We start from the raw sequence: 14,585 nt of genomic DNA, 5'->3' as shown, positions 1-14,585 counted from the left end.
ACCTTTCTGTCCCGCCGCCTCCTCCCCATACGGGCCGGGGAGGGCGGCCCCCCAGGGCCCGGGGCTGGCCCGGTCCCGCCACCTCGGCACACCCGACACGGCCTGTTTCTAGAAAGGTCTGAGGGCAGCCGCGTCAAGGGGGGCGGGGCTGTCGTGCGCAGCCATGGCCTGTGTCTGGGGTCCGGCAGCCGTGGGCGCCGAGCCGGAGCACCTGAGGACGCTGCTCTCCCTGCCCTGTGGCAAGGCCACGCGTCCCCAGGGGTGCGTCTTCAGCAGCGTAGCTCAGTGACAGCACACCCGTGCGGAGAAGACCGCAGGATTGTTGGTGACCATGAGCGTTCGCCTGTGCGAGTGACGTGCGACCCGCAAGCCTGGAGTCAGCTTGGCGGAAGCTCGCCTGATCCGATGGGGGTCTCTTGTCGCAGGTACACCCCCGTGGGCCGCTCCTTCTTCACGGCGTCCGAGGGCTGCTCCAACCCCCTCGGGGGGGGCCGGGAAGTGTGGTTTGGCTTCCATCAGTCCGTCCGACCTTCTCTTTGGAAAATGATGTTAAACATTGATGGTAAGCAAAGCCCCGGTCTTTGGGGTGGGGGAGGGGTGGGGGTGGGGGCGCCTGTGCGGCCGGTTCCATGCGTGGCCTCTGTCAAAGCCAGAGCCGCTCTTGCCCCTGGCCTCTGGCCTCTGCTCTGAGGTTTGGGCCGTGGCTCTCAGACCCCACCAGAGCCGCCTGCAGGGCTCACTCTAGACAGCGGGGATCGGGGTGCTGAGGCGGGCCCAGGGGTCTGCGTCTCTGACAGGCTGCTGCTGGCATCCACCGGCAGGGTCAGCTTTTCTTGGGAGGGGCGGGGAGGTGAACGGACCCCCCACTGCTCGGGCCACCCTTCATCTCACCTTGTCATTTTCAGCCTGCTTGATATGAGCACAGGGGGGCTGACTAAGGGCCAGCCTGCTGTGTCGCCTTCGCGCTGGTCTCCAGGTTCAGGGCGGCCTGCCCGCCCCCCCCCCCCACCCCCCCCCCCCCCCCAACCCCGCAGGCAGCCTCTCAAGGTTGGATCACACAAAGCAACAGTAAACTTCAGAGAGATCTACACCCGGAGACACTCAGAAAACCCAGAGTTGTGGTTGTCGTGATCTGCTGGGGTTTTCGTTTAATCCTAATTTTATTCTCGGAGGGTGACTTTGTCTTTGGGCTGTACCAACCCCTTCCTGTCAGCCCTGACTGGAGGGATATAGAGCGGCCCCCTCTGGCTCTGTCCCACCTACAAGGCCCGAAGGTGGCCTCCAGGGATCAGGCGGACAGAGCCCAGGTGGCCGGCATGGAAGGGGCACCACCGGGCACATCCCACGTCACGCTTTTGTGTTTTTTTTGCTGTTTTTTCCCACCTGTAGTCTCAGCAACTGCGTTTTATAAGGCACAGCCAGTAATCGAGTTTGTTTGTGAAGTTTTGGATTTTAAAAGTATTGAAGAACAACAAAAACCTCTGACAGATTCCCAAAGGGTAAAGTTTACCAAAGAAATCAAAGGTGGGTAACTGCCTTGCGCATCGGGCCAGGGTCCTGCTCCCCAGTGCGTTTCCTTAAGTCCTGACAGGGATGTGGGGGGGCGGGGGGGGGGGGGCAAGAGAGGTCAGCCATCGGATGAATTAAACCCCTTTCACAGAGCAGGAATGATGATGTTCTAAATAAATGGCTTTCCATGTAGTGTGAGGAGCAGGTCAGTGACCGGTGGCATCCAGGTCATTGGCTGTTGGGACCAGAGAGCCTCAGTGTGGTTATAGTCAGTGTCTCTTGCTGTTCTGGGGTGGGGCGCATGCTCTCGTGCCTGGTCACGTGGCCCTCACAATGGTGGCATCTGCACCCACTGAGTCAGGGTTCCACTCCGGAAGACACAGCCCGAGTGCGGTGACCTGGCTTGGGCCCAGCCTCAGAAAGCTGGCTGGCACCTGTCACCCACCCCCCCCCACACACACACAGGCCATCCCCCCCCACAGCCCCCTGGGCACCTGTCCTTTCCCGATGGCTTTCTAAAGGCTGTCGCACATACCCGTTGCTAAAAATAATCCTAGAGGAAGTGCGGAGTCTCAACTGAGCCAACATCGTCTCTTTCTTCTTTAAGAACAGTGTCCAGCCTCTGGCCTTGGCATTTCTGGGGCCGAAGGCATCCCTGTGGCTGAGATGGGCCCAGCCTGACAGTCCCCCTCCCTCTCAGGGTGAGGGCAGCCTCTGCGCCAGGTGGCGCTCGGGAAGCGGGGGCCCGAGCCCCAGGCCCCCAGGGCGGGTCTTGACCCTGAAGCTCGGCTGCTCTGTTGTCAGGTCTGAAGGTGGAGATCACGCACTGTGGGCAGATGAAGAGGAAGTACCGTGTCTGCAACGTGACCCGGCGGCCCGCCAGCCACCAAACGTAAGTGGCCTCGCTGTCCCGCCCACACCGGCTGTGGCTCTCCCCGTCACTGCGGCGACCCTTCCGGAAAGGGTTATCTCATTCTAGCTAAAAATTCTAGCCCTGTGTCTTTGGCTCAGTGGGGCCAAAAACTTCGCCAAATGAAATAAAATAAAGGAATAGCTCTTGCACAGGGTGGGGACAGGTTGGCGGCTCCCTGTCGACTTTTCTTCTGGAATGTTCAGGCGAGAGAGGGCCGTTTTTGTTTGTTTTCCGGTCGTCAGTGCTGAGCCGGTGCCGGGAGGGGTCGGGGGTCCGGAGGCCCTGCCCCGGATCGCAGGGGCGGCCGTCTCCTGCCCCTGTGCCCTGGCCCAGCCTTGGCCGGAACGCGCACAGACCTTTCTGGATTTGTCCTCATTTGTCCGTCCCGAGTTTGTCCCGAATTGCTTGCATGTAGTGTAGACATCTGTGGTCTGTGATTCCCAACTCCAGAGAGGGCAGGGAAGTTTAGGAACTGCTTACCCAGAGGGCATGGCTTGGGTTTGAGCCCTTGAAGGTCCCTGATCGGGTGCCCCACACGTCTCACCCTACGCCTCCTTCAGCCCGCAGCAAGCAGCCCTGCGTGGGCATGGCCACGTGCAGGGCTCCGGCCTGACCCCTTCTTTGTCCTCCTAGATTCCCGCTTCAGCAGGAGAGCGGGCAGACGGTGGAGTGCACGGTGGCCCAGTACTTCAAGGACAGGCACAAGCTGGTTCTGCGCTACCCCCACCTGCCATGTTTACAAGTCGGACAGGAGCAGAAACACACCTACCTTCCCCTCGAGGCAAGTCTGGTTTCTGCTGCGGCTCCCGGGCCGGCGAAGTGCAGCCTAGACAGACACCAGCGGGAGGGCCCCGCCTCTGGTCCTGCCTGCCTACAGCCCCGGGCTGGTGATGGCGACACGCCCGTCACATCTGTTTCCCCGTGAACGAAATGGGGTGTGGGGACTCTCCCCGGTTCATCGTCCATCGAGGACGAGCCCCATGTACCTAGCAGGTCCGTCCCACAGGGTAGAAGATGTTCAGAAAAGCTAGTTTCTTCACTTCTCATCTAAGATTCACTTCCTGCTGGGAAGATCCTGGAAAGATTAAATGCTAAAACTGAGGCCCCGATTTTAACTCTTTCCTGTCAGTGCCTTAAATTCTCTGTCCTTGTCCCGTTACTCAAGCACCCGGCTGGTTTTCCCGCACCCCGGTCCAGAAGGCCAGCCTCGTTCCCGTCAGCAGGCAGCTTCAAGCTGCCACCTGGGGAGGGTCCCACCTCCTGTTGGTGCCAGGCTGGGCTCACCGAGGAGGATTTCTGGTGCCTGCCACAGGGCCCCCGAGCGGCCCCTGCACGTGTGCTGTTCCTGCTGGGTTCCGGGAACGGACACCGTGGTGGAGAAAGGACACGTGTAGGACAGGCAGAGCCGGGCCACCAGCCCCGTGCTCAGCCTCAGACCCCCGCCCCGCCCTCCTGCGCTGGTGCTGACGCCCCGGGTCTCTCCTCTGTAGGTCTGTAACATAGTAGCAGGACAGAGATGTATCAAAAAGCTGACCGACAATCAGACCTCAACCATGATCAGAGCAACTGCCAGGTCGGCGCCCGATCGACAAGAAGAAATTAGCAAGCTGGTGAGCGCCTGGCTCCCGGGGCCAGCCCTGGGGTGGGGACGCCCAGGGGAACGCGGTCTGTGGCGCCCAGGGCAGGGGAGCCCCCGATGCTTCTTCAGACGGACACGGCTTCTCTCTTTTTTCCTTTTCAAGATGCGAAGCGCAAGTTTTAATACAGATCCGTATGTTCGTGAATTTGGAATCATGGTCAAAGACGAGATGACAGATGTGACCGGACGGGTCCTCCAGCCGCCCTCCATCCTCTACGGGGGCAGGGTACGTGCGTGGCCGGGGTGGGGCAGGGGGGGCGCCGATGGGTGCCTGTCGCTCGGTGGTGAACAGCAGCTTTTGAGCCCACTGAGGCCGGACCCATCACCAGAGGCGTAGACCGTGGTCCAGGTAAGGGATTCTTCCCACACTGGGTGAAGCTGGCCCACGTTAGGGAGCCTCAGGAAGGACCGAGTTGTCTTGGTCGTATTGGAAGTTTTTCAGAATTACCCTTTATCTTTCCAACAGGTAGTTTTTATTAGCCCATCAGCATCTGAGAAGCGTTATTCTTTGCGTGATGGGTACTCTGCCAGCAACGAATTATTTTCCAGAAGCTTATACTGCTCTTCTGGGTTTTTAACTTCTGTTTCAGAGGTATTTGTTGGCAAACAGAGCCACCAGTCACTCACGTTTTTGCTCGTGTGTTGTTGCCCATGAAATGCCTGGCTTTTATCAGTGCACAGTAGGGTGTCCTGTCCATGGAGTCCTGACAGAGTTCACGAGAGGGGTCGTCGTCACCTCCTTGGGGCCTGAGGCCTTAGCCTCACGGGCCACGGGCTCTCACGGAAGCATTCTAGCTGACTCTACCTTTTACGCTAATCCTCCAGACCAGTGGCAAGGCCTAGTTTTGTTTGTAGGGTTTTTCCCTTTCTTGTAAAACGTAGGCTCTGCTTTTTCAAGTGTTCCAAAGTTCAGAGGCGCCTGGGCAGCTCAGCCAGCTGAGCGTCCAACTCTTGATTTCTGCCCAGGTCTTGATCCCAGGGTTGTGGGATCGAGCCCTGAGTCGGGCTCTGTGCTGACAGCGCTTGGGATTCTCTCCCTCTTTCAAAAAATAAGTAAAACAAAATATGGGGAACATGGGTGGCTCAGTCAGTTAAGCATCCGACTTTAGCTCCGGTCATGATCTCACTGTTGATGAGTTCGAGCCCCGTGTCAGGTTCTGTACTGACAGCTCAGAGCCTGGAGCCTGCTTCATATTCTGTTTCCATCTCTCTGGCCCTCCCCAGCTCATGCTTGGTCTCTCTGTGTCTCAAATATAAATAAAAAACATTAAAAAATAAAATAAATAAGATAAAATGAAGTGTTCCAAAGTTCAAAAGGTACACAGGGGTGCCTGAGTGGCTCAGTCGGTTAAGCGTCCGACTTCGGCTGGGGTCATGATCTCACGGTTCATGAGTTTGAGCCCCATGTCAGGCTCTGTGCTGACAGCTCAGAGCTGTTTGGAACCTGCTTCGGATTCTGTGTCTCCCTCTCTGTCTGCCCCTTCCTCACTCTCAGTCTGTCTCTCTCTCTCTGCCCCTTCCTCACTCTCAGTCTGTCTCTCTCTCTCTCTGTTAAAAATAAACATTTTAAAAAATTTTAAAAAAAAGTGCACAGAACTACACAGGAAGGGGGTGTCTGGCCGGCTCAGTCAGAAGAGCACACGACTCTTAATCCCAGGGTCGTGACTTTGAACCTCACGTTGAGCATGGAGCCTACTTAAAAAACAAAACAAAACAAAGAATTCCAGGAAGAAATCTCTTTCCCTCTGTCCTGGTTGCTTCCCCAGGAAGTGACTGGTGTCTCTCTGCCCTTTATAAAACTGCCCAGGAGTTAGTCACAATTTTTTTTTCCACCCCTTCCAGTGCAAATAGTGATGCATTAAAATCACTTCTTTTTACTTAAAGCCTTCTCTTAGAGGCCGGAGAGGTCTTGGAGATGCTCCCACGCATGCGTGAGGCATGGCGTGTTCTTTCTGAGTCTTACCGCATGGTGTTCCTTCTGTGTGGGGGTCCCCGTCCTGGTCCCCATCCTCTGAAAGAGGTTTTCTCAGCAAGGCCCACTTGTGAACCTATGTCCAGACACAGTGCAAGCGTAGCACCTTTTTGAACCCTTGTCACAACCGTAGGAGGAAGAGCGTTTCGTTGTGTTTCACAGGTAGGTGCCTAGAAAGGCCCTCATTACACGGTAAAACCAAGATCACAAATCTGGAGGTTTTTTTCACTGCCCGAGCCCGCGTCTGTTTCAGCATTCTGTCTCTTAGTAAATACAGGAATGGTCCGGAAAATTAATTTGTTCTTGTAATCTTATCTCGCAAAAACACGAGGATGGTAGGGATTGAAAGTTTATAATGCTTCTTTTAAAAAAAAATTTTTCTTTTTAATGTTTATTAATTTGTTTTGAGAGAGCGCATGCAAGCAGGAGAGGGGCAGGGAGAGGGAGAGAGGAGAGAATCCCAAGCAGGCTCTGTGCTGCCAGCACAGAGCCCAGTGCAGGGCTCGATCTCACGAACTGTGAGATCGTGACCCGAGCCGAGGTTAAGAGTTGGGCTCCCCATCGCCTATCCGACTTGTTGTCCATTGTCAGAGCGAAACATTAAATGCCCCCCAAGGGACATTTGGCAGTGTCTGGAGGCTGGCATCTGGTGACAAAGACTTCTGACATCCTACGGTGCGTAGTGTCGTCCAGGTGTCGGCAGTGCTGAGGTTGAGAAACGCGGGTGTCGTCCGAGCCCACGTCTGCTGAGTGGGTGTGTGTTTGCTAAGCCTGGAGCGCCACACTGGTGGAGCCCATCTCTTACAGACGGAGCCAGTGGGGCCACGGCAGTCGTTACCAAAATACAGGAAAGAAAAGCGTTTCTTTCCGTAGTGTTTGACTTGTGCAATAGGCCGGTGTTACTTTCGTAAATTAAAAATGTTTTCTGTTAAAACCGCCCCTGCAACTGAATGACAGGGACCCAGATGCGGCCCTGCCCGTTGGTGGTGCCCGCGGGCCTGAACAGCCCCGTCCTCCTCCCCGTGGCCGTTCCCCGCTGTCCTTGTCCTCCAGAGTCACTTCAGGGAACTCAGAGATTGCTCGGGGGGCGACGCTGAGGCCTGGTCCTTTCTGGTTGAGAGATGACAAAACCAGGTGGACACGCCGCTTGCTCTTTCTTCACAAGTGGGGGTAGCTTCCGTTCCTGGGACGGCCGCAGGCAGTGGCACGTGGAGTGGAGTGGAGGGGTCCTCGCTGGCCGCTCTGCTCCCCGGCCCGGGGCCTCCCCTTCCCCGGCTGCCTCCGTGATCACAGGGGAGATAGAACGAAGGAGAGCATGTTCTGAACCAGGAAGCCTTCCTGTGGCATCACAGGGCACTTCCGTTCTTCCAGGCTACCCTTGAGGTTGGCGGCAGCTCTGGGCCTCTCTGCAGTCCTTGGTCTGCATCCACTCATCCCTCCGTGCATCCTTCCGTTCTCTGTTTACCCATCCAGCCGTCCAGCCGTCCAGCCGTCCTTCCTCCTCTGTCCCCGCACCCACCCCTCCGTCCATTCTCCGTCTTCCCATCCCTCCCTCCTCCCATCCCTCATCTCCCATCCACCTCTTCGTCCGTCAGCCCGTCCGTCCGTCCGTCCATCCATCCTGCAGATACCTCTGGCCCGCTTGCGGCGCTGGGCAGGTCAGGGGTGGGGCACCACACAGAGGCTCAGTTCTCAGCCTCAGGAGCACCTGGTCAGGGGATCGGCAGAGGTAGGGAGAGTAACACCGCCCGAGGTCAGGAGGTCTCGTTTCCCATTTTCCCTCACTCTGAACGTCTTGCCGTTTGCAGAATAAAGCGATCGCCACCCCTGTCCAGGGCGTCTGGGACATGAGGAACAAGCAGTTTCACACGGGCATTGAGATCAAGGTGTGGGCCATCGCGTGCTTCGCCCCCCAGCGCCAGTGCACGGAGGTCCACCTGAAGTAAGGCTGCTGGGGAGACACGCGGGGCCGGGGGCGGGGTGGGGCGGGGCGGGGCGGGGCCGGGGCGGCTCGGTGGCCGTGGCAGGAGTCGGTGACCTTTCCAGGCCAGCGGACGTGTGCCCGGGATGGGGGCCTGGCCAGGAAACGTGAGCCGCCTCGAGGCCACTTTCACTTCTCAGACTCACTAGCCGAGAGAGCGTGGAGAAGCCGTGCAGGTTATATAAGAAATAAAACCGAAAGTGAACAAGAAGTTTGAAAATCAGATGCAAAAGAGAAAATTATATTCAGTGAACTCAAGTTCCCTTAAAAAAGCCCTTCAGCTTCATATTTCTGTATCCCCCCCCCGCCCCGGCCCGGCCCAGGCTGTGGACCCTTAGAGAGTTAGCACCAATACCACGCAGCTTTGGGGCTCCGGGGTCTCTTGTTCCCACCTTAGGTCTTAATCTCAGGGCCGTGAATTCGAGCCCCGCACCGGGCTCTGCACCGGGCGTGAAGCCTGCTTAATAATTAAAAAATAAAAACAAAACCCATAGAGCTTTGTTACTCGTGCTTTTGCGCCAAACAAACCTAACAGGGAAGAGAAAGCCTTTGCTTTCCGCCTGTCTTGGGTGGAAGCAGGAGGAAACTCAAAGCCTGAGAAGGTAGCCAAGGGTGGTTCTGAAAAGCTACGGCTCAGAAAGTTCTCGAGAGCTGACGTCAAGGAGACAGGCTGTGTGTCGGAGGCGTCTTCCACGCCGCCAGCAGAATTCGCTGGAAGCACAGAGCAGCTTAGCTAAGAAACAGAGTAGGTTAGGACCAGAACACCGGGTGCCTCTCTTCCCCGCACCCTGACCTTGGCTCCTTCGTTGCACGTTGCCTGGAGCCGGATGGCCCCGCAGGGAATCCACCTGTAGATGTAAATGCGGACACAGAACTGCACTCACGTACGGGAGGTTGAGCCCTGGCCCCATTGGATCACAGTGTCCTTACCGTTACTGGAGAAGGCGACGTTATTTTTATTCCTAAGTTTAAAATAGCAGCTGCTGATCTGTCTGTGCCCCCCCCATGCCCCCACCAGGCTTCACCCGGCCTGTTGGCAGTCGCTGCTGGTGCCACTCTAGCTGTGGTCTGTTTTGTTCCCTCCCACAACTGTGTCACCCCAGTGAAGTTGTACACACAAGAATAGCGGGGGAAGTCCCGGGGGACGGGCCATTCGCAGTTCTCTCTCTGACATTGTTGGCCATCCACGGAGTCCTGTGTTCTGTGCCAGAACCTGGGAGCTGGCCGGGCCTGCCGAGTGGCGGCAGCTGCTCCGTGCATTGCTCTAAAAGGACAGCACTGTCACCGCTCCCTGGGGGTGTCACAGGGTGAGGCACATGGGCCCTTGCGGTTGGAAATCTTCTGTGTTATCAAGGCAAATAGCCACAGGAGACTTTTCCGTACCCCACGTGTATACTCAGCACACCCCACACGTGTACTTACCATACCTCGTGTGTGTATCCACCATACCCTACGCGAGTACTCGGCACACCCCCCGTGTGTACCCACCATACCCCCGTGTGTACTCAGCACATCCGTTTTCCAAGAGTTAGCACGTTGTCGGCTGTGTCCGGGTCTTGAACCAAGATGCTGATGTCGGTGAAAATGGTGTGGGGTTGTCTGTTAAAGCCGTGCCCTTTACTTGGGGCCTCTGGCTGGTCTGGATTCTTTGGCGCTCCTGTGCGGTCAAGTCTAACGACGCTTCTCCTTCAGATCCTTCACAGAGCAGCTCAGAAAGATCTCGAGGGACGCTGGGATGCCGATCCAGGGCCAGCCGTGCTTCTGCAAGTACGCCCAGGGGGCGGATAGCGTGGAGCCCATGTTCAGGCACCTGAAGAACACGTACGCTGGCCTTCAGCTGGTGGTGGTCATCCTGCCTGGCAAAACCCCCGTTTACGGTAGGCCTTGGCGGTTTGGCTGGCTTTGCTCGTGACCTCCGTGGGTGTTGGGTGCAGCCAGAGCCCTATGTGCTTTTGCCACGCCGGGGAGCGCTCGTTTCTGGCTCATCTGTAAGCTAGGAAAGACGAGGGGGTCTCCGACGGCTGCCGCCTGCGCGGGTCTCGTCTGAGGCCGCAGTTCCCAGAGGCCAGCACACGCTGCGTCATCGCGTCCCCATCCGACGTGACGGTGGCTGGACGGAGGAAGGTCCATTCAGTGCACACACAGTGATGGCCGGGGCCACCGTCCGTCGTCCTCCATGTGACGTTTGTGGGCCCACCTGAGAGCTCTCTGGAAGCTCATCAGGGTCCTTCGTGCCACAAGGGCAGTTGCACGTCCATTCAGCTGACGCTCCCCAAGTACCTCTGACGATGCCCCAGGCCCAGAGAGTTCAGAGAGATGAGACCCAGCCCCCCATCAGGCAGCCCCAGGGCAGTGGCGGATATAGACTGCTGACTCCAGGGCAGGCGATAGGGGGGTTGCTAAAAAAGAAAGAAAGAAAGAAAGAAAGAAAAAGAAAGCCCCGTGGGAGCCCAGAGGCGCCCAGTGGAGGAGGTGTTGGAACGAGAACCTGGGGGTGTGTGGGGTGCGGTGAGGCTCGCCAGCTGCATTCCCAGTTAGACGGTGACAGAATCAGATGCATAAAAGCCACGTCTCTCCCTTCCCTCTGAGCTACGTACGCAAAGAGCAAAGAGAACGCCGTCAGTGTTTCCATCCAGAAGTCACCTGTTTCCACAGGGCTGCCCAGGGAGTAGCTGACAGTTGCTTCATGAAGGAATCCAGAACCCAGGGCCGTGGGCCTAGATAGCTGTTTGACGTCAGGCTTGCATTTGCTGCAGATTTCAGGGATGCCTGTGTCTTTATTCGAACCACCCTGAGCACCATGACAGGGGTGGGCGTGCCGTGCCGTCCTCCCCTCCGGCCTGGCTGTGCCCAAAACGCCCCGCAGCCCTGGAAGCCGCTGAAATGGACTTCCTTCCTGCCGTGAGACTTGTCCTACTCCCTGGCCTCCCTGACCGAGGTGACCCTGGCCTGGGCCGTGCCGGAGCCAGAACTCCAGCCCCGGGGCCTGACTTCCCTGTGCCGGCGGCCAGTCCCCCGCTTCCGTGGGCGCAGCCACAGCCACAGATGGGGTTGGGCCACACACCCGGACGTGGCCGCTGGGGTCGCGCATCTGGGCCCCTGTGGCGTTGGGGGGCGGGGGGGGGAGCGCACGCTAAGGAAGAGGTGCGGCCAGAGCTGCCAGTGAGCGTGTCTTTGGTGCTCCACAGCCGAGGTCAAGCGCGTGGGAGACACGGTGCTGGGGATGGCCACGCAGTGTGTGCAGATGAAGAACGTGCAGAGGACCACGCCCCAGACCCTGTCCAACCTCTGCTTGAAGATCAACGTCAAGCTGGGAGGCGTGAACAACATCCTGCTGCCCCAGGGGAGGTAGGGATGCCCCCGCCCCACCGCACCCACCACATGTGGCCGAGTCGGCCTGATTCCTGGCGGGGTGGGGAAGCGCACACAGGTCAGGCCACGTGTGAGCGCGTGTGCTGGCCGCCGTCCTGGACGCGATGTGACACGCCAGGAAGCAAGGCGCAGTTTCGGCTGCCTTGGCCAGGTTCCCTGAGTGAGGGGAGGGCAGAGAAGGGCCCGGGGGTGCTCAAACGTGGGGTGCGCCGGCTGTGCCGTGAAGGGAGTTGGCAGGGCGGAGCCAGAGCTCAGCCTGAACGGCTGGGACGCCAGCCTCCCGAGCTGAAGCACGCCTCTGGAGCAGGGAGCCGTAGCTGCTGCCGTGTAGGCGGGAGCCGCCCTTGCGTCTCCCGAGCCAGGCAGGGGACGGAGGCCACCTGATGCGGTCAGTGCTGGCAACGCAGCCGTTGGGATGGAACAGCTCCACAGAAGAGCACACTGTTGGCAGATCCCAGGCCGGGGTCAGGGTCGGGGTCGGGGCCTGGCAGGGGAGGGGTGGGGTGGGGTGGGGTGGGGCTGTGGGCCCCCCCCCCCCGGTACCCCCTGGCCTGGCACGGGGCCCTGGGCGCTCGAGGAGAGGGCCAGGGTCAGCTTTTGTCCCTCCTGAGGGTTGACCAGCCTCTGCCGCGGCAGAGAGGGGTTTCCGTGATGACGGACGTTACCGAGGGGGTCTCGTCCCTGAAGAATCTTGGCAGTCGGGTTAGCATCTGAACGAGAAGCGTGGGTGAAAGCAGGTTACTAGACACACCCTCCAGGGAATCGCACTGCCCTCGGGTAGAAGTGCTCTCGTGAGGACAGCAGCGGCCATCGCCACTTCCGTGTGTCTGGGGGAGAGACGCTAGGAGGCACCAGCTGTGTGCGGAGCCCCCCCCAGCCTGGCCTCGGCCTGCCCGTGACGGCCCACCTGGGCGAGTTTCTGAACTACCTTCGGGCCTTGTTAAACCGCGGAGGTTCTGACCAGCACCTCTGGATCGGGACCCAAGTGCTGACACTCCTAGCAAGCCCACAAGTGATGCTCTGTGGTCCGGGGACCACACCCCAAGAAGACTGAGCTACGTTGTTAAGCGGCTTTTTAGTAGGTTGCCTTGCCGCCGTGTGGGAAAGCGGAAAGAACCTGAAGTTAGAGCCTCCCAGACTTGAACTCGGGAGACTGGCTCAGCGAGGTGAGGTCGATCCACTCAGGTTGTGGGAAGGAGTGAGGGCCTCTCAAGAGCAGGTGGTGAGCCCAGCGCCCCGTTCGCTCAGTGAACAGGTTCTGTCGATTGAGCTCCGGCCACAGCAGTGAGTACAGGAGGGAGAGTCCCAGCCTTCTCGTGGGAGGACCCAGCACGAGGGACTTGACGGGAGCACCAGTGACATCATGGGAGGGACGGGGCCAGGAGGATGAGGAGCTGGGTTTCTGTGGCCAGTCTGCTGGAGAAGGCGGCACTGAGCCGATGGTAGCAAAGGACCAGGGGGCCCAAGGCGCCCCTCCCCCCGCCCCGGGCAAGACGCAGCCCCTGGAGGGTCCCGTTCTAGAAGGCTGCTCCAGCTCTGGGCGGAATGGGACCAGGTGGCACCTGCACTGTCTCTGGAGGGGTGCTGGCAGTGTGGGGGAGGGGGGTGCCCAGAGACCGTGTGTTTGGAAGATGGCGCTGCTGTGAGCGAGACGGGAAAGGTGTGCCGGAGCGGGGCTCAGGGTGGTGGGGGTGGGGGGGCGGAAACAGGGATCTGGACTCGGGGATGTGTGTTTAGGGGAACCCAGCAGAGAGGCGGTGTTAAAGCCACAAGGCTGGTGAGATCCCAGATCCCCCAGGGCAGGGTGTAGACAGGTTGGATGCCAAGCCTACCACCCTGGAGAGTTGAGGGTTAAAAGGTTGTGGAGACAGGGAGCCAGCAGTAGAACACACCCCCCCCCCCCCCCCCCCCCGCCGCCACCACCACCACCAAAAGGAGAGCCAGGCGGGTCCCGGAAAGCTAGGGCAACGCTTCCTGTGTCATTTGTCACGTGGTGCCACCAAGGAGCCTCCTGTGATGAGGTGTCAGGCTCTGCCGTGTGGGGGCGGGGACCTGAGGAAGACTTTCTTGTTGCCAAGGCAGCAGGAAGCCTTGCAGCTGGTTGGGAGGTGGTGAATGGGTCCGTCTAATCAGGAGCTTGGCTACGCAGCAAGCTGGCAGGCTAGGGAGCGGAGGGAGCCTGGGAGTGGAGTTCATGGGCAGGTGTGGTCTTCCTTGTTGAAGGTGAGTCCTTACAGCTGTGGAGCCGGGAGGAGGGCTGCAGCGCCTCGTCTGTGCCTGGTGTCTTTGTGCTGGGGAGAGCGAGGCGGGGGCCGGGCCCCAGAGGCTCACGGAGAGGGGTTGGGGGGCCGCGGTCGAGGTCAGGGCCCGGAGGCAGGCCGGTCAGCCAGGCCACGGGCAGTATCTTCCCCGAGCCCGGCCCTTCCATGTGACGTCACAGTGCCTGCCTGTGCCCTGCTTCGATGTCCCGGGGACCCCAGGGGGAAGAACCCCCCTTGGTGTGCTTGCAAGCACGCAGGGGGAAACCTTGTCCACGTTGTGTGGAAACTCACATGGCATACACACTCGAAGCCCTTTCCCCCACCTCTCGGCTCTGGGCGGCAGAGCTCTGTCCCACGGGAGCCCCGCAGGGGTCATCTCCCCATGACACGGTGCTTCTGGTCACTGGGCGGGAAGGACACTAATGTCAGCAGCTCCTAGTGAGCGTGGCGGGCCAGACCCGGCCCGCTGAACACACTGACATCAACAACCATGGGAGGGAAGTATTCATGTTGTGTCCATTTTCCAGAAGAGAAAAGTAAGCCCTAGAGAGAGTGAACTTCAGAACGCAAAGCTAGCGAGTGACCCCACGCTCCCAGGTGCCGTGCACACGGCCTTTTCAGGAAGGTGCTAGAACACAGCGTTGGAAAGAGGCGGGGAAGCTGTTGGTGTGCTACTCACCTGGGGCGGTTTTGATATACACGCGCAGTCTGGCATGTGGCATTACTGTCTTCTAGACGTGATTTTAGTATCATTTCAGTACGTTGGATCACTGTGGAGACGGTCAGGTGTTTACAGATGCAGACCACACCCCTCCACACACCCCCCCCACCCCGACCCCGGCCTCACTAGCTGTCCACCCGAGTGCCCTTCGTCTCCGCTCCCCTCCCCTCCCCTCCCCTCCCCCACCCTGGCCCCGGACCAGCGCTGTTAGTCCACA

General features: G+C 59.1%; 1 protein-coding gene across 4 annotated transcripts in view; it reads left to right on the top strand.

Annotated features, from left to right (window-relative positions):
* AGO2 (argonaute RISC catalytic component 2) overlaps nt 1-14,585 on the top strand; it is a 116,581-nt gene that overhangs the window by 80,396 nt on the left and 21,600 nt on the right. For all 4 annotated transcript variants that reach the window (XM_047842384.1, XM_047842385.1, XM_047842386.1 and 1 more), the window contains 9 exons: nt 426-562; nt 1,390-1,524; nt 2,314-2,401; nt 3,056-3,203; nt 3,913-4,032; nt 4,165-4,287; nt 7,842-7,975; nt 9,707-9,891; nt 11,203-11,362. In XM_047842384.1, the coding sequence (XP_047698340.1) occupies nt 426-562; nt 1,390-1,524; nt 2,314-2,401; nt 3,056-3,203; nt 3,913-4,032; nt 4,165-4,287; nt 7,842-7,975; nt 9,707-9,891; nt 11,203-11,362 (1,230 nt within the window). The remainder of the gene's footprint in view (nt 1-425; nt 563-1,389; nt 1,525-2,313; nt 2,402-3,055; nt 3,204-3,912; nt 4,033-4,164; nt 4,288-7,841; nt 7,976-9,706; nt 9,892-11,202; nt 11,363-14,585) is intronic.

The sequence above is a fragment of the Prionailurus viverrinus genome, chromosome F2 (genome assembly GCF_022837055.1).
Source record: "Prionailurus viverrinus isolate Anna chromosome F2, UM_Priviv_1.0, whole genome shotgun sequence".
NCBI classification, from domain to species: domain Eukaryota; kingdom Metazoa; phylum Chordata; class Mammalia; order Carnivora; family Felidae; genus Prionailurus; species Prionailurus viverrinus.
The sequence above is the reverse complement of the archived record's forward strand: the minus strand, read 5'-3'. Positions and strand labels throughout refer to the sequence as shown.